Below are 18,037 nucleotides of genomic sequence, written 5' to 3'. Positions count from 1 at the left end.
AAAAGGTCGGTCAGGTGGTTCCCCGTGTCTAAGCCTGAGTGTGTTGTATGGCGAGGGCTGTTATGTGGGGCTTTGCTTTGAGTTTCTCAGGCCTAAAATGTGATGTGACCATGACCTATGTCCGTGTTTGGGGCTATGTCAAGTGGTCGTTGGCAGGCCTATGTGAGGCTTGTCGCCTCAGCCCTGCCCTGTCACTTGCTCCATTCTTAAGAGCTTGAGCAGGTTTGCCCCAACCCCGATACTTGTCACACAGGAGGGAAATCAAGTGAAGGGCATTTTCTGAACTCCCAGGGGCTTAGGCATCACTAGGAACAGGGGCTCCTCCCTGGCCCTATAGCCTAGAAGACACCTTTCCGCAGAACCTGCCCCCGCCCCCCCCAGCATTGATGTTACATACCCATGATCTCCCTGTTCCCTGCAGGGCCTATATAACCAACCCCCCCCCTCACTCAGATCTCACCAGATGCCTGAACACCAAGACCCCAGACTTAGCCCTGTAGGATGTCACCCAGAGTCCCCACCAACTCCCCAGATCTCCACACTCTAGCCTGCACTGCATGCCGCCAGCAGATTCTGAAGACACGCAGAGACCCCCAAACTCCCACAGATTTCCTAGGATAACTTCAGCCCTCAAAGCTTATTAATTCAGTCTTCACCCACAGCCCCAAGACCATCCTGGCTCAACATGCCACCTCCCACAGCCCCTTGGAGACCTGTGACTACAGAGACCCCAGCCAACCCTTAGGGAACTCTATCCCTACAGGCCGCACACCTCCCGGCTGAGCTCTGGACCCCTCTATCCAACCTCACCATTTGCTCTTGAACAAACCACTTTCATTCTTTGAAGTCTCTGTTTTCCCCTCTTAAAATGGGGGTAATAGAAACAACCAGGTTTATTGTAAGAGTGACATTGATAATCGGGGAAAGTGCTTTCCTACAATGCGGGGCTCCTACGCCATCACAGCCATCACAGTACGGTAGCTTCTTGATCATTATGCTATCTCCCGGGGCTGGCCTGCCACCACCTCCAGCTCACCACTCCAAGTGTGATCTCATCCCCCCCCCCCCCCAGGACTCCAGCCTCCAGCCAAGGCCTCCTTCTCCCTCCGTGGCCAGCGGTCCTCAAATCTGGTCAATTTCTTCCATTCTGTATCCTGAATAGTGCTCAGCTTGATCTGCGATCTTCATGCCTACCGCCCTCCTCTGTCACCAGTCTCACCAAGGCTCTTCCTGCCTCAGGCTGCCCTCTCCAAGCCACTCTCCACAGAGGAGCCAAAGAGTTCTCCTAAAAAGCAAATCTGAGCCCCTCACTCCTCGGTTACTTTCCCGTCTGGCTCCCAGGATAAGCTGAAGCACCCCCTCCACCCCTGCACCTTCTCAGCCTCACTCCTCTTCCTCTCTTGCCCTCCACCCCCCAGCCCCACTAGCACTTCTACCCAGCCCTGGCCTGCAGGGGTAGCCAACACAGCACCTTCACCTGGAAGGCTCCCCGATCACCTCCACCTCCACCCTCACCCACCCCCAGGCCGCCCCGGCATCCTTCGGTGCGCCGTCTCCGCGCCGCCGAAGTGTCCTCTGTGAACCGGGGCTCAGGGCGCCCGGGCTTGTGAGGGCCTCCCCACTTATCTGTCCCCCCCCCCCCCCCACAACGCCGCGAGCGCCGACGCCTTGGCCCGGGTCGTTCTATTCCCCTAGGTGCCCCCAGGCCTTGGTGCACATGATTGCTCGATGGACGTCCAAAGCCGGGATGAATCGGGAGCCCTCACAGACCTCGCGGAGGAGGCGGAAGCCCGGTGGGTCCAGAGGCGGGGCCGCTCGCACCCCCCGGACTTCCGCGGCCGGAGTAGTAGCGGCAACTCGGAATCCCCTCGCCCGGCAGCCGCTCGGGGCCGCCTCCTCCCTCCCCTCCTGCCGCCTCCGCCCCCTCTCCCTCCCTCCCGCCCTCTCTTTGTCTCCCGGCGCCAGCCTCCCCGCCACGCGCCCCCCGCACCGCCCCTTCCCGGGAGACCCCCGCGGACGCTACGCGACGCGTGTCTGCCTGCCCGGCGGGGGGCCTGCGTCCGGCGGGGCCCGGCTGGCGGCGGGGCGGGGAGGTGGTTCCCTCCCTCTTTCCCTCCCTCCTCCCTGGCTCACACGCACACACACAAACACGCGCACACACACGCGCGCACACACGCGTACACGCGCGCGCGCACGGAGCATCCTCCCGTCAGGGCTCTGGTCCAGCCCCGCCCGCGCCTCCCGCTCCCCGCAAACCCTCTCCTTCTCTCCAGCTCCCCCCCATCCCCTCCGGCTCCCGGACCCTCGGCGCCCGCGCCCGCCCCTCTCCCGGGATGGAGCGGCTCGAGCCCGCTCGCAGCCCCCCGCGGCCGGGGTGACGGCCCCCCGCCCCTCCCCGCCTGGCCCGCGCCCCGAGCACCATGGGCCTGAGGGGCTCCCGCGGCGCCGGACGCTGAAGATGATTGATGCTGGAGGTGAGGACCCCGACGTGGACGGGGAAGCAGAGCCGGGGTCACCGGGGCTCGTGGCGGGACCCTGAGTGAGGTCGGATAGGGCCTTTCTTCCCTATCCTGGGGGGCCGCGCGGAGCTGGGGTGCTGGGCTGCCGGGGGAGGGGGCGGAGATAGGATTTGTGTCCCTAATCCTCTCCCTCCCGGAGAAATTAATTTTAAAAAACTGGTGTGGGGGGAGGGGGAGAGGGCTTAACTCCTTCCTGCCCGGCGTGGAGTTGGATGGCTGGACCGGAGAGAAACTAGCCGCCCGGCCCCAACTGGGAGTGCGGTAGGTGCCCCGGCCTCCGCCGCGCGGGGAGCGCGGTCCCACTCGTCCGTCGCCGCAGCTGGGGCCTAGGGGAGGGGGCGCCGCGTTCTCCAGCTCTCCGCTGCCCCCCTGCCCCCAGCCTCCCCTCCCGGGCCTTTCCTTCCCGGGTCTTTCCCAGTTGCACTTCTGTCTTGGTCTCTTTCTTCTCTTCCCGGGCCCCTTTCCTCTTGCCTGCCCCGCTGGGGCCTGCCCCTCTCCCTACAGCCGCCCCTTCCTCGAAGCCCTCCCTGGGGCCTCACTCCGTGCAGAGGGAGCCTGGCCTCCACCACTGCTTTCCCCGCCCGCCCCACTCATCTCTTTCCTCCTCTTTCCTCCTTCTCTCTGGAGCTCTGTGGACAGTCTCCACCAGCCTGTTCCTACTTCCCACTCCCCTCTGGCGCTTGTGTACCCTTTCTCTTCTTCCCTGGCTCCGGGGAAGCCTCCCTTACTCTCTGAGAAGTCAAGGGTCATAGGTGCTACTCCTCTGGGAATTGGAAGCTCTGGGAGGAGGGAGTGGCCTGGTAGCCCCAGTACCCAGGCTGTGTTCAGAAGGGCAGGTTCATTTCCACCTTGTGGCAGTTCCTGGTTAATTGTGTGCCTATGAGAGAGAGTGTGTGTGTGTGTGTGTGTGTAGGAGGGTGAAGGGGGGTGGTTTTCCAAAGCTCAGTTTTGGTGACAGGGGCCTGGTGACCTCTTGGATGGCCTGCTTCCCAGAGTTCCTCATGGAACAGTGTAGGATGGGTCCCCCATACACACCCCAGGTTGTTAGTGGTTGAAGAGAGGGAGGGAAAGCCATTTGTGCTGAATCAGGATGGGTTAGGCACAGGTGTGAGCTGGAAGGCCCAGCCTACCCCAGAGGATACCCGAAAGAGGACTCTATCCACCAGGGGGTCTTCACCCAGGACTGGGACTTTGACTAAAGAACACATGGGATCTCCATTCTCAGCTAATCTAAGAGAGGAGGCACCACTACTGACCTCAGGGAGCCTCCATTCTGATGGGAGAGACCCTTCTTATCTTCAGAGAGTCCCTAATCTGATGGGGAGAATACCCTCCCTTCTCCTCGGGGGGCTCCCATCTGATGCAAGAGAGATATGACCCATTTAGGGAATCAGTGAAGTATGAAAAACCCCTATTTCCCAGGGGTTGGGGAAGGGTGAATTTAGAAATTGTGTGGACAAATGGGAGGAGGGAGCGCTGTCTAGGACAGCTTTCTGGTGAAGAGGGGGCAGCCAGGTCCTGGTCAGCTGAGGCTTTGTGATTGAATGAGGGAATTTCGCTCCTTCTTTGGGGCAGCCTCCCTTCCAAGATGGCCCTTCAGGCAGGAAGAGAGGTTCTAGAATTTCTTTGCTACTGGCATCCAGAGTTGAAGAATGGCAAGAGAGTTCTTGGGGGGCCCATGTCCCCTGGCCCCTTCTCATATCTCATTTCCTGCTTTCAGCCCCAAGCATCCATGGAGCTTGGGGTGGAGATGGTTTAGAAGCTTCTCCCAGTCCTAGACAGTATGGTCAGCTTCCCTTCCTCTACCTTTCTCCCTTCTCCCCGCAGGGTCCTCTCCTCAGCGCGCCCTCCAAAACTGCAGGTTATCCCCCAGGATAGGGCTGGAGGGCAGGAGACAGGTGGAGGTTGAATTCCGCCTCTTACCTCCTGCATCTCAGTTTTCCCATCTGTAAAGTGGGGATACTATGAATCTCAAGCCTGCATGGCTCACCATGAGATGATGTATATGTAATATCAGGAGAGAAATGTTGGAAAAGACTCCAGCAAGCAGGACGCCTAGCCTTCCCATGCCTGTCAAATGCATGTCTAGGCCAGCGCCCTGCTCTACTCGTGGGCACCTGAGTGTTCGCAGTAATTGGAGTTCATGTCCCAGCCCTGCAGTGTGCCCCTGCCGCTGAGCTTCCCCCCGTCCCCTTGTCCAGTATTCCCCTTCCCCTCTAACACCCAGGTTTAAGGCTGCGGGCCTCCTGCATCTGCTAGGAAGCCCGCCCAAGCTGTCTCAGCAGCGTGCGTCCTGCTTCCCCACCTGCCTCCCTCCTTGCTTCCCACCAAAAGGCAAAAGCAAACCAAACCCCTACCCTTCACACTTCCTGCCGGAACACACTTGCATCACTAGATTTGGCTGTCCACCGCGGTGCTATGAGTACTCCTCACAGCTTCTGCATCTGTGAGTCTGTCTGGAACTGTGAGAACTGCGGGTTTGTCAAGAACAGGGGCCCTGCTGATGGTGCCAGTTTCCTGAACAGCTCGTGTTCAGGACGGCAGGTGGTGAGCACACCAGTGGTGGGGGTGGGGGGCAGGCAGGACTGGGTGATGGACGGGAAGATGGATGGGTGGTTAGTATGAACTGATGGGTGCAGAGATGGGAGGGTGGATGGATAGGTAGATGGACGGACGGACGGATGGATGGATGGATGGATGGATGGATGGATGGATGGGTGGGCAAGTAGATGGATGGCTACGTAGGTGGGCAGGTAGATGGATGGATGGTTGGATGGAAGGACCTGGATTCTGCTCCTGATTTTGCCATTGGCTTGTTATGTGACCTTGAGCCAGTCATTCTCCCCTCTGTTTCTTTATTTGGAAAATGAGAGGATTGGATTTAATAATCCCCCAAGATTTCTCCCAGGTTTGCTGTTGGACAGTTTATGATGATCGGACGTTTTGGGGGAATGCCGATGATGGAAAGGCCCAAGGCTCTGAAGGGGGGGAGGTTCAGTGAGCCGTGTGAAAGCACACGGCAAATCAGCTCGGACCCAAACCACAGGACTCCGCCTGTGTCTACACCCTGGATTTGCTTCTGCCCCCTACTCCTCTACTTCTGCCTCCTGCCCCAACTCCCACCGTCTGGGGTATGGTTCAGACGACTTCTTTTCCAAGGGGCTGCAGGAAGAGTTCTAAGGGAAGGTGAGGGGCCAGAAGGCCAGGAGCAGGCGGCCAGTGGCAGGTCCCTTGTCTCCCCTCACCACCCTGAATCTCTTACGTAGTCTGTCTCTCTCCCCGCCCTCCGTTCCCCTCAGCTCTCTTGAGTCATGGCTTCTTCAAAGCTACGAGAACCTGCGGATGAGGTTTTCGGTAAGTTCTATTTGCTCTAACCCCAGCCAAGGCCACCGGCACTGGGGAGATTCCCTCTGGGACATCAGTGTGTGCCTTTGTGTGAGTGTGTGTGTGTGTGTGTGTGTGTGTGTGTGTATTGTGGCCTGGCGGCCTGCGTCTCTGTCTTAACACTCTATGCCAATGACAACCACAACGATAAGGGTCTCCATTTATGAAGTGCTGTCTCATGTCAGGTACGAGGCTCACACCCCCATCGCACAACGTCACTTACGCCCACGACAATGCCAAGAGGTGAACCCATTGTACAGACAAGGAGCCGAGAGTACGGAGTGCTGAAGTGACTTGCTTTAAAGATCACGTGGCAGGTTAGGGGCAGAGCTAGAAGGGCCTGGAAGTCCGGACTGTGCGGCTATGTACCATATCCAGCCCAGGGGATAGCCATTCCCTCCACATCGTGTGGGAACGGAGCTCGGCCTGCAGGATATGCATGGAAATCAAATACGTAGAACTCAGAGCCCTGGTGCTCCCAGGCCGACCCCCTCTGTACACGCTGGGGTACACGCACACCCCCGCAGGCTGTCTGCTGTGCGGTGTGGGCAAAGCCCACCCGGACAGGGCAGAGCGCCCAGCATGCCCCAGGGTGGAAAGGCTGCTTCCCAGCTGGATTTGGGGGAAGAGTCAGGGAGCAAGGAACGGGAGGACCGGGAGGACCGGGAGGATCATGGAGGGGGAGGTGGGGACAGAAGCCGTTGCCCGAAGCCTGTAGCCTGGGAGCGGAGCGGCCCTTGGGACCCTCCCGTTGGTGTGCAGCCTCAAGGGGCTCCCGGCTTCTCTTCGTCTCTGCCTTCCCTCCCCTCCCCTCCCCTCTTCCCCCTCCCCAGCTCACCCCTTTCTCCCCTGAGTGGCCACATGCCCTGGCAATGCCAGGGACTGCTGCTTCCCTGCTCCTGGGAGCGCTGATTTCCTGGCCTCCCTGGGGCGCATGGAATGGAGGGTTTGCCTGCGGGACTCCTCCAGCCTCCAGCTGCCTCTGGGCCTCTCAGACTCTTGGGTCTCACCATCTGCACCCAGGCCTGGCCGGACAGAAGTGAGCTCCCCCTCTCCCAGTCTTCTGGGCCTCCACTCCCACCCCCACCCCAACCCTTCCTGTTTTTCCTTCTCCCGGACCTGCTGAGGTGGCTCTAGGATGCCTTGCCTGCTTCCTGATACGAAAGGAATTAAATATTCATGACTCCCCACTGCCCAGGGCTGGGGAGAGAAAGACAGAGAGACAGACCCACACAGAGATGGACGGAGGCCAGGGACCCAGGTAGAGCCAGGACCAGAGGGGAGGCAGGCCCCACCTGGCCTCAGAAACACCTCAGCACCCCCGGGAGTTCCTTTGCTCCCTAGACCCTCCAAGGTAAGCGGCCCCACAGTCCTGATGTGGCCCAGAGTCAGAAGGGTCCTTCTCCCTGGCCCCGGGGGGGCTGGGCACCAGCTGAGGGCTGGAGGTGGAGGGGATGTTCGGCAGCTCCCTGCCCCACCGCCCAGAACAGCAAGAACGCTAGTCAGGGAGCCAGGAGGCCTGGATGCTCTCCTTAACTCCCTCCGCACCTCTGGCCAAACCTTTCCTCTCCAAGCCTCAGTTTCCCCACCTGTAAAATGAGGGGTTGGACTCACCAGTCGTGCCCATCTCTGCCTCAAAAGAGGTGTAGGGGGCTTGTTTGTTACACACTGAGTCTCTGGAGCCAGACTGCCTATCACCCTGGCCCCTCTCTGCAGAGGTCAGGAGCTCTGGGGCAAATTAAGGCTGCCCCCGGCATTCCTGGAGTTGCTCCCGCCTAGGGTTGTGGGGAGTTGAAATGAGCTAGTGATTGTGAAGCTAGCGCAGTGAGAGCCCAGTAAGGATTCGCAATTGTTACTCTGTGGTTCGGTCCTCAATCCTTGCTGCTTGCAGATGATGCTTGGAGATGCTGTGTCGTGGGGGGAGCAGGGGACAGAGGGCTCCCTCCCTCTGCTCAGCCGCAGGGCCCGGACACAGCAGAAGCAAAGCAGGGGCAGTGAAGGAGCTGGAGGAGTGGTGTCAAGGCTGGGGTCCCACATAGCGGTCCTTTGACAGGCTCTCTCCCCTCGCCAAGCCCCCACCGCTGCCCTGGGACACGTGCAGCAGGTGCTGTGGGGGTCCACCCTCTCCCGCCCCCTGCAGCCAGGCCAGCCCCCTCTCCTTGCAGGCTCCATGGCCCACACCCTCCCTTCTTAGAAGGCTCCTTCTTGTTCTTCCTACAACCTTGGCTCTTTCCTGACACCCAGACAGCCTGGCTGCCTCATCTAAAATAGAGCCCCCAGACCCTGCCTCTTTCTTGCCCTGCACAAATTCCACGGAGCCCCTGCCGTGTGCCAGGCTGTGTGCGAGGCCCCAGGGAGACTGTCACAGGTTAGTGCTGCTCTCGCTGCCGCCGCCACCAGCAGCTCGAGCTCGCTGGGCACGGAGCCACGGGCGTTCTGGGGAACCACCTTATCTGGGTTACCTTATTTGACACTCACACAACCCCGGAAGGAAGTACTTCCTCTTATGACCCCCATTTTACTGAGGTCGAAGCCAATCCCTAAAGGTAAGGAACTTGTCCAGCATCACCCAGTTGGCAAATGGCAGAACTGGATTCAGCCCCGGCCAGCGGCTCTGAACCATGGTCCATACAAGAGCACGCTGCAGAGAGGGGGAAAGGCGGGGGACACAGATGGGGTGAGCTGGGACACCTCCCCCCCGCCGCCCCGGGGCCTGAATGGGGGGCTGAGGGGCGTGGACTTTGTGTTACTGGCTTTGGAACCCACTCCCCCCCCCATCCCCACTTCAGCCCTGCCTGGGGTTTCAAAAGCAAGCAATTATGGGACACAGTCAGAAATGTGCTTTAGAAAGTTTCTTCTAGTTTGTGGGAAGTGGGGAGGGAGGCAGACAGGAGGCTCAAGGCAGGGAGTGCGGGAGGGCTGGCTGCTGAGGCCACGCTTAGGGGGCAGGGCTTGCGGGCAGGGCTTGCCAGCGGGGCTGGTGAAGACCTGAGTAAGGCCCTTAGTCCAGAGGGAGGAAAGAGGCCATGTTCTAGGGCTGTGAGGAAGGCAAATCAACAGAAGTGTGTTTTGTTTTAAGCACCTACTATGTGCCAGCATCATTCTGGGTTAGAGTCGTGAACAAAATAGAGGAATGTCTGCCCTCACGGAGCTGCCGTTCTAACGAGTGGAGACACAGTACACTAAGTACAATACACAGCATGCCGGAGAACGACACATGACGCAGGGAAAAACCAGGCTGGGGCTCTGGGGGGAATTGTACATTGAATAGTCAGTAAAGTCCTCCGTGATAGAAAGCATTTGAGCAAGGACCTGAAGGAGGCAAAAGAGACAACCCTGCAGAAATCTGTGGCAAGAGCCTTGCAGGAAATGGCAAGAGGAAGTGCAAAGGCCCTGAGGTACAGTGAGGCTTGTGTGAGGAAGAGCCAGGAGGCTAGGATGGCCAGAGTGGAGGGAGCAAGAGCGAGAGAAGTAGAAGCTCCGAGAGGTAAGGGGAGCACAGATTGAGTCTGGAAGGCCCCTGGGAGAACTTGGCACTTACTCTGTGTGAGATGAAGTCCCCAGAGGGTTCTGAGCCGAGTAGTGACAAAGGCTGACATGTTTTATCAGGATCACTCTAGCTGCTGCGGTGTTGAAAATAGACTGTCAGTGGGAAAGGGGGGAAAAGGGAAGACCAGCTGGACGGCTTTTGTAATAACTGAGGCAGGAGGTGAGAGTGATCTAGACCAGGGAGGCTGTGTGTCCCCCTCTCCCCTCCCCTCCCTTCCCCTTCTCTCCCCTCCCCTCCCTTCCTCTTCTCTCCCCTCCCCTCCCTTCCCCTTCTCTCCCCTCCCCTCCCCTCCCCTCCCTTCCTCTCTTCTCCCTGCTTCCTCTGCTCTCTCTCCTCTTCCTCTCTGCGTGGAGGCACGCATGTGCGGCTGTGCACACACAGACACATAGAAACAGCAATTTTACTGCGGGGAGTGGGACGTACAGGGACGAGCATAACGCATTCCATCCTGCGTTCTTCTGTCACTCAACGACCATCAGGTCACGGCCAGCCCCCCACCTCTATCCACTCCTGTTCCCCTGGATTATTTTGAGCCTAATCCAAAATGTCATACATTTCACCATAAAATCTCAGTATGTCTACACGTATTTCGGAAGTAGCGCTAACAGGACTTGTAGCTCGGTGAGTTTGTAGGGCGGGAGAAAAGAGTCAAGGGCGACTCCAGCGCGTGGCCTGAGCCGCCGGGGCGATGAGGCTGCCAGTCACAGGTGACATGTATGCCGAAGCTGCCTGTCGGACAGCCAAGGGGAGGGGTCCAGTAGGCAGCTGGACACGTGACCTGCCAGCTGGGGCGGGGCTGAGGGCGAAGGGGAGCTTGGGGCTGTCTGAATGGGGTGGATGATGGGGCCTTTCATGGGGCCAAGGCGCAAAGGGGAAGCCAGTCTGATGCAAGGTGGGAGGTTCATTTCCATGGATTATTCGAGGAGCCTGGGTGCCTTTGACACAGCAAGTTCCCTGGTGGGTGCTGAGGGCCCCAACCTTGGAATTCAGGGAGGGGTCAGGGCTGAACCAGTAGGTGATAGTGAAGCCAGGCCAGCAAGTGGGGTGGCTTAGGGGGTGTCTGCAGAGCAGGCAAGGCAGGGCTGGCATGAGTGATGGGATGGGCAAACCCCGAGATCATGGGGCGGGGGAGTGGGGAAGAAAGGTCTGTCTGGGAAGAAACTCTTCTGCCTGGAGACCCCAAGTTTGGGGGCGCTGCCGAGTGAAGACTTCCTTTCCCAGGGGAGGGGGTGGGAGCGAGTAAGAAGAGAAACTAGGAGCAGTCGGGTTTACCCATGATCCATGGGGCTTGCCTACTCTGCCTTCATCCGGGACCCAGGCCTGCACCACTGACCCCAGGATGGGAGAGGCAGGCCACATGGGGGCTGGGTTTTCCCGTTCAGTAGTGCTGGGTCTGAGTGCAGCGCCGGGCATGGCCCAGCAAGCCAGGGTCCCCGTGCAGCCAGTCTCTGGAGCCACTCTACTCAGGCTCAGAGCCCAGACACTGATAGCTGGTGGCTGCAGGCGAGAGACTGAACCTCGCTGAGCCTTAGTTGGCTCAGCTATCAAATCCGTAGAAGGTGCATAATAGCTGTGCCTAGCTTCCTGGGTTGTTTTGAGTCCATAAGGTGCTGTATGAACCTCCCGGCACATAGTAGGCGCTTCGTAAATGGTGGCTCTTATCACCGTGATGGGTCTGGTCTCCCCCCAGCCCTCCTCTCCACAAACCTACCCTCCAGGTGCTCTGGAAGGGGTGCCCCCCGCCCCCCCCTGCTCTTCCCTACTTCCCAGCATTGCATAGACCAGCTCCCCAGCCTCCTCTCTACTAAACGCTCACCGGACCTTAGACCAGCTTTGTGGTTCCTCCCCTGACCCATCCAAACAGGACCGTCCTGTCCTCCTCTGTGCCTGTGGGATGTCCCACCACACTGCTGTGTTTCCGTGCGGATGTGTCTGGCTTTCTCTGAGACTGTGGGGACCCCGTTCTCCATCTCATCTGTATTCCCAGCGCCCAGCACTCAGAAGCGTTTGTCCAGTGTCTGGGGTGTGAGTGCATGCGGCAGCCTGGGGTTGGGGGCCTCTGGGCTTGCTGTCCTCATGTGTCTGGTCTCGGCCCCCTTCGCCTGGTTCACAGACCTGGACTTGGCTGTGCCAGAGACCGTCAGACTGGACAGCAGTTTACACAAGGCCCGAGCCCAGCTACTGGCCAAGGGCCGGAGACACCGGCCCTCCCGATCCAGGCTCCGGGACAGCGCCAGCTCCGCAGAGGAGGGTGAAGGCTCCGATGGGCCCGGAGGCAAGGTTGGGACAACACTGCCAATCACGCATACCCTACCCACGCTCTTGCCCCCGGACAATCCCTCCAAACCCTTTTCCAGGGAAACCACACTCCCAGACTTCTGACATAGTGACGCCAACAACGGTTACCTGCATTCACTATGGCTCGCGTGAAACTTTTAAGCAAAGTATTATCATTCCCATCTTCACATGGGGAAACTGAGGCTCCAAGAGGTTCAGGAACAAATTCACACAGGAAGGGAAGGAAGTGGGATTCAACCCCAGCCGACGTGGCTGAAGGCCCCCCCAGCTCCCACCTCTCACTGCCCAGGCCCCCCCCCCCACGGCCCCGCGGGCACGAGGACAACCCTCCCCTCCCTGAGTCCCCCAGCTCCTCGCTGCTCCGGAGCCTCTGAGCCTCCGAGCCTCCGAGCCTCCGGGGTCGCAGTCTGCAGAGTGAGAGCAACGCCCAGCCCCTTGGGGATTCGGAGAGGAGGGTTGGCAGTGAGCGGCCGCCCCCTCCCCCAGGTGACCGACGGCTGCGGGAGCCCCCTGCACCGGCTGCGCTCGCCTCTGCACTCGGGCCCGGGGTCCCCGGCCGGGGGCTCTTTCTGCCTGGAGCCTCCGGGGTTGCGACGCAGCCTAGACGAAGACGAACCTCCGCCCTCGCCGCTCACACGCTACAGGCCCCTGCACAACGCCGCGTCGCACGAGGGCCTGGCCGCCGCGTCCGGCTCGCCGCCGCGCTCCGCGCCCTCCTCGGACAGCTCGCCCAGCTTCGTGCGCCGCCACCCGCGCGCGGAGCCCCACAGCGAAGGTGAGCGGCGGGCGGCGCGGCACCCCCTGCTGGCGAGCGCTGGGACTGCAGCGGCCCGTGCCGGTTCATGGTGGGCGGGGGGGGGGGGGGGGACACACGGAGGCTCCCTCCATCACTTACTGAGCGCCTACAACGTGCCAGACACTGTTGGGCACTGGGACACACAAGTAAGGAAACAGGCAGCCTTTGCCCTCACGAGGCTTGCAGTTTTGGGGAGAAACAATCTAATCATTCCTTACAGTTTAAGGGAGAAGTGATCAAATCATCCCTTAATTAAATGTATAGTTACAAGTTGTAATAAGTGCTCTGTGAGAAACGTGCACGGCTGCAGCGGCGGGAGGGGGGGACGTAGCGAGGTGAAAGGACATGGGGGGAGCCTCCTGTAAGCCTTCTCTGAGAAAGTGACACGCGAGCCAAGATGGGAAGGCTGGTTAGAAGTCAGTCGGGATAAAATGAACAGGGAATCCTCGCGGTCCCTCCTTTTTCATGGTTTGCATAAGGCTTTCATAAATATCCCATGAAATAAGCAGGTGTTCTTGTGGGTCAGGTGTTATCCCCATATTTGAGATGAAGGAAGCTCAGAGAGGTAGAGTGAGTCGTCCAAAGTCACACAGCTAGTGAAGGGCACCAGAGCCAACTTGCCTGCTTCTAAGTCGAAAGAGGCAGCTGAAGGAGGCGGGCAAGCTACCACATGGGCTATTTCCTTCCCTCTCTTCCCCAAAAGATGACAGCCGGGATGCCAGCCCACCTGAGCCCGCCAGCCCCACCATTGGCCTGGATAAGAAGACTCGCCGAAAGTTCCTGGACCTGGGGTGAGTGGAGAAGGGGCCGGAAGCAAAGGCCTGGAGCTTTGGGGTGCAGGGTAGCACGGTGGGCAGCACTGCCCCACTCCCCCCTGCCCTCCCTCACAGGGTCACCTTACGCCGAGCGTCCACTAGCAAGAGCCGGAAGGACAAGGGCAGCAACCGTTTGTCCATGGGCAGCAGGTAAGCGGTCCGCGCTGTGCCTCAGCCACAGCTTCGCCCGTGGTTCCCTGGGGGCCCGGCCGTCCCCGGGGTGCCCACGCCCATGCTGGGTGCTCTCTCTCCAGGGAGTCAGTGGAGGGGTCCGGCAGGTCAGGGGGCTCCCCGTTCCTGCCCTTTTCCTGGTTCACAGACAGCGGTAAGGCCTCGGCGCCCTCTGGCAGCAGCACCTCGCCCGCCTGCCCCCCTAAACACGAGGGCTTCAGCCCTAAGAAGTCAGCTTCTCAGGTGAGTCCGCGGCCTCCCTGCCCCCGTCCTGGGCCCAGACTCAGGTGACATGAGGAGATGGTACTTCCCCCGGCTCAGGCTGGGATCCAGGCATTCCTGGGGTCCGTTTGTCTATCCATGGAGCCATTCAGTGATTCATCAGTTCATCCGTTCCCTGAGTTCATTCATTCACTTGTTCACTCATTCGTATTCCGAGTAGTTCCTCCGTTGAGTCATTCACCGCGCGCAGCCCATGGAAGCTCGGCTTCCCGTTACCCTCCCGGCCCGAGGCCTCCTCCGCGCCTGCCGACTTCGCCTGGCTCCCCTGTCTCAGTTGCTGGGCCGCCTGTGTGGTGGGCTGAGGCTTGGAGGAAGACGGGATGAAGGGGGCCCAAACTAGCCAGTGCTCGGGAAGCTCGTGACCCTGTGGGAGAAGTGGGGGACAAAAGTGGCCACGCGGGACTGCGTCTGCTCATGCCACACTCTACGCTACACAAGGCTCTGAGCGCCGTCTTTGCTTTCCTTTCACGAACCACAGGTGCTTACCCCAGTTGTACAGATGAACGAAGGGAGGCCCAGAGAGAAGGGTCTTGCCACGTGGGCTCGTTGCCGGGTTCTGGGGTTGTTCCTTAGGTGCTCCTGGGGCAGAGGAGTTCAGAAAGCTGCGAATTCAGGGGAGAGAGAGCTCCGTCTGGCTTGGGACTTCCGTCTTTCCTCTCTCCCTGCACACACTCCCTCCATCTCTTCCTTCCCCCGTGCTGGGCCCTCGGATAGCATGGTGAACAGACAGCCCAGGGCCACATAGAGCTTCTGATCTCTACCCGGGCACTTACAAGCCGGGGTGCTAGAGGCTATGATGGGGAGGCACAGAGGGAGAACCCCTAACCTAGCCTGGGGGAATCCTGGTCAGCTGCCTGCAGGCTGGGACACCTAGTCTGAGACCTCTGCCATTCCTGCTAACTATTCTGCCTCACTTCTAGCCCCATGACCTACGGGCCTTTCATCCTGAGGCCTCCCATGACTCCCCATGTCCTCTGTGCCCGCCCAGCCCTTGGTTTGTGCATAGGAAGCACTGAGCTACTCCTGGTGCCCAGTCCCCAGCTTCAGCTCCATCCAAATGAGAGCTGTGGGTTGGGGGGACCCCCCTGGCTTGGGGGTGAGCTCTCTCCTCAGCGGCATGCACCCCTCCTCTCTAGGAATCCACCCTGAGTGATGACTCCACACCCCCTAGCAGCAGCCCCAAGATCCCAAGTGGTCCCCGGCAGGAGACCAAGTGCTCCTACCCCTACCACACACTGTCCCAGTCTTCAGATGAGGTAAGCAAGCCCTGACCTCTGAGTGTGGGGCGTGCAGGCCACAGGCCATGTCTTCCTGCTCACTGTCCTTGGTCTCTACCCCAGTTCCTGGATGAACCCCTCCCCACTGTCCACCACTGGACCAGCCAGCAGGTGGGCCAGTGGCTGCACAGCCTGAACCTGGAGCAGTACGCTGCCGAGTTCGCCGCGCGGCAGGTGGACGGGCCCCAGCTCCTGCAGCTGGACGGAAGCAAACTGAAGGTGGGCAGAGGAGGAGAGCCGGGACCCAGCCAGTGCCCAAGGCAACTTTCCAGGATTGGGGGCCCCCCACCCTAATCTTTCATTGCCTCTAAGGCCACTGCCCTGACCTCTGACCTCTGACCTCTGGGCAAGGTCCTTGGCCTGATCTTTGCACTCTAGCATGGGTCCCCCGTCTGCCTCAAAACTCGAGCCCAGTCCTTCAGTTTGACCTTCAAGCCCCAGCCCAAGGCTCCAGGTTAACATTGACCTCTAGGACCGTCGCATCACCTGACTCTTGATTCTGAGTCTCCTGCTGTCCGAAGAAATCAGGCCTCTCCCTGATCACCTTGCCTGATTCTCAGTCTTGGAGGCTGCTGGTAGTCAGGGGAGGTTGTGGGGGGGGGGGGGGTCTCGGGTCTCTGTGCTGGGAGGTTTCTGGCCTGTTCCCTACCCTCCACTACATTGCTTAGGCAAGTGGTGTTGAGGACAGGCCCCAGGAAGTCTCTGGATGGGGAGGGGCCTCAGCCACTGACTAGCAGTGTGACCTTGGGCAAGTCACTCCCTATCTGTGGGCCCAGGGGTGGGGAGAGGGGCAGGGATCGTGCCAAAGCTGAACTCCTGAGTGGAGGAATGGGAGTCGAATATTGCCAGGGGTAGGGGCAGGGGGCAAAAGGTCTGGTAGCCTCCATCAGCATCTTTCCCAAAGGCTCCCCTTCAGAATTCTTGCCCCGAGTGTTCTGATCCGCGGGTCAGTCTGGGAGGTGGAGGTCACACTTCAGTGAGGACTCTCCGAGCTCCAGGCAGAGTACCCCCAGGGCACAGAGAAGCTGGGGCTGGGGTTGGCTGGGGCCCGAGTGATGCTGGGGCTCCTTCCCTCACCCGTGAATTCCTCCCCAGAGCCTGGGGCTCAGCAACTCGCATGACCGGACGCTGGTGAAGCGGAAGGTGAAGGAGCTGGCTGCCGCCGCTGAGAAGGAGCGCAAGGCCCAGGAGAAGGCCGCACGGCAGCGTGAGAAGCTCCGGCGCAGGGAGCAGGAGGCCAAGAAGAGCTAGGGGCTGGCGGGGGGCAGGCACTGGCACCCAGGCGCTGGTGGCCGCCGGGCTCGGTGGGCGCAGGCCTCAGCGGGGAGGCGGGGCCTGGGCGCCAAGCTTGGGCTGGCCGGGCCCCACACTCTCAGGGGGTACATGCCCTCTCTCACCCTGTCACTATCTGGACCCAGATCCCCCAGAAAGGGAGACCCCGGGAGAGGGCCCAGCGATAAATCCGGTTTTAAGGACTTGTTTGGCACAGAGTTCCTAGGGGAGCTGGCAGGACATGGGCAGAGGACAGAGAGGCCGGGGCTGAAGCAAGTCTGGGCACCCTGAGGCACCCGGGTCAGTCTGACCCTCTGCCCTCAGGCCGTGGCGGTGCTGGCCAGCGGGGAGCTAGGACGCCTGCCGGCTTGCCTGCCTGCCCGCTAGTGGCTCTGAGATGGGGCCCCAGTCCCAGGGCTTAGAGAGGTAGGAAGCATCGCAGCAGGGGCGGGTGATAGAGCAGCTCTTCTCTAGCTCTCCGAGGTGGCTGTGTGCTGGGAGAGCGCTCTTCTGCTCCCAGGGGAGGCGGGCAGGCACTGCAGCAACCTGCACTCAGGGCTAGACTCCCAGTCTGCACTCAACGGGAGAGCGGCGAGAGCAGCATGGTTACCCCCAGGATCTTTGCCAGGACTTTAGGAGCAGGAAGGGACGATGAAAACGTCCTTCCCCTTCCCTGTCCTGTGGGTCCCAATGGTGAGATGGCATCCATACAGGCCTGCCCCTCCTGGGGCCCACTCAAGGCCTGGTCTTTGACCTGCTCTCTAGCACAGGGCCCACTTCTCTTGTTCCCTCAGAGGACAGCTGAGCCCTCTCTGGGGACAGAGCAAACTTGGAAGCTGGGGGAAAAGGAACAGAGGACACCCCCGCCGGTAACTAGGTGGCACTGAACGGGTGAATCCTCACCCCAGCCAGGTAGAGAGGCAAAATCTGGGAGTTCCCCTGGAATCTTCTGGAAGGGTTCATCAGCCTTCCCCCATGTGCTCTGGTCCCTGTCGGAGCCTCAGTGGGTTCCAGAACTGGCACAGTTGTGCCGGCTCTGGTCCCCTGCACCACAAAGAAGGGTGGGGCCAGACCCCTGGGTAGGGGTGGGATCTATCCCAGCGGCCCGGGGATGACATCTGTCCTTGTAAGGAGGGAGTGTTAGGTGCAGCACTGGCCGGCAGCTTCTGGAGGATTGGCCAGTGACCAGTGGGGCCGGGGGCCCTCTGATTAGAAGTCCCCGTCTACCTCCACCTGCCTACAGTGGCGGACAGGACCCAACGCATGTCAACTCCCCTCATTCTTGCTCAGGGGCTGTGGCTTCAGGGCCACCCCTGCTCTGGCCACGGTCTGGTCCCGGGGACTCAGCCCTTTACTCCTCTCTGCTGTCTGTGCGGGGAGAGGAGCTTCAGAGGAAACAGATATGGGGGCACCAGTACCGTCGGGGCCTGTTGGAGGGGCTGGTGGGGAGGGTGGAAGGCACCCAGGCCTTTGAAACTATCAGGAGCTACATGGGCGCCCACCTGCATGTGAAGGGGGGGTGGTACTCAATTTATTTCAATAAACACTTACGATGTGCCAGTGACCTCTGTCTGCCCCCGCTGGGAGGCCGGGCTGGGACAGCAGGCAGCGCTGGGTCCGGAGTGTGGAGGGGGTGACACGTGTGTCCCCAGGGGCCGCACTGTCAGGTGTTC

The 18,037-nt window shown here is 60.3% G+C and overlaps 1 protein-coding gene across 1 annotated transcript; it reads left to right on the top strand.

Annotated features, from left to right (window-relative positions):
* The first annotated feature begins 1,956 nt into the window (after window positions 1–1,956).
* SAMD14 (sterile alpha motif domain containing 14) lies at window positions 1,957–17,928 on the top strand. The gene is made up of 10 exons (XM_045773016.2): window positions 1,957–2,474; window positions 5,819–5,873; window positions 11,567–11,733; window positions 12,238–12,526; window positions 13,251–13,338; window positions 13,438–13,512; window positions 13,617–13,776; window positions 14,952–15,071; window positions 15,156–15,311; window positions 16,188–17,928. Exons 2-10 carry the CDS (start codon window positions 5,831–5,833, stop codon window positions 16,341–16,343), a joined length of 1,254 nt encoding a protein of 417 aa, XP_045628972.1. The 5' UTR covers window positions 1,957–2,474; window positions 5,819–5,830; the 3' UTR covers window positions 16,344–17,928.
* The last annotated feature ends 109 nt before the right edge of the window (window positions 17,929–18,037 follow it).

Source organism: Ursus americanus, chromosome 23 (assembly GCF_024610735.1).
Source record: "Ursus americanus isolate L20-20 chromosome 23, mUrsAme1.1.p, whole genome shotgun sequence".
NCBI lineage: Eukaryota > Metazoa > Chordata > Mammalia > Carnivora > Ursidae > Ursus > Ursus americanus.
This window is presented reverse-complemented; position numbering and strand designations above follow the sequence as displayed.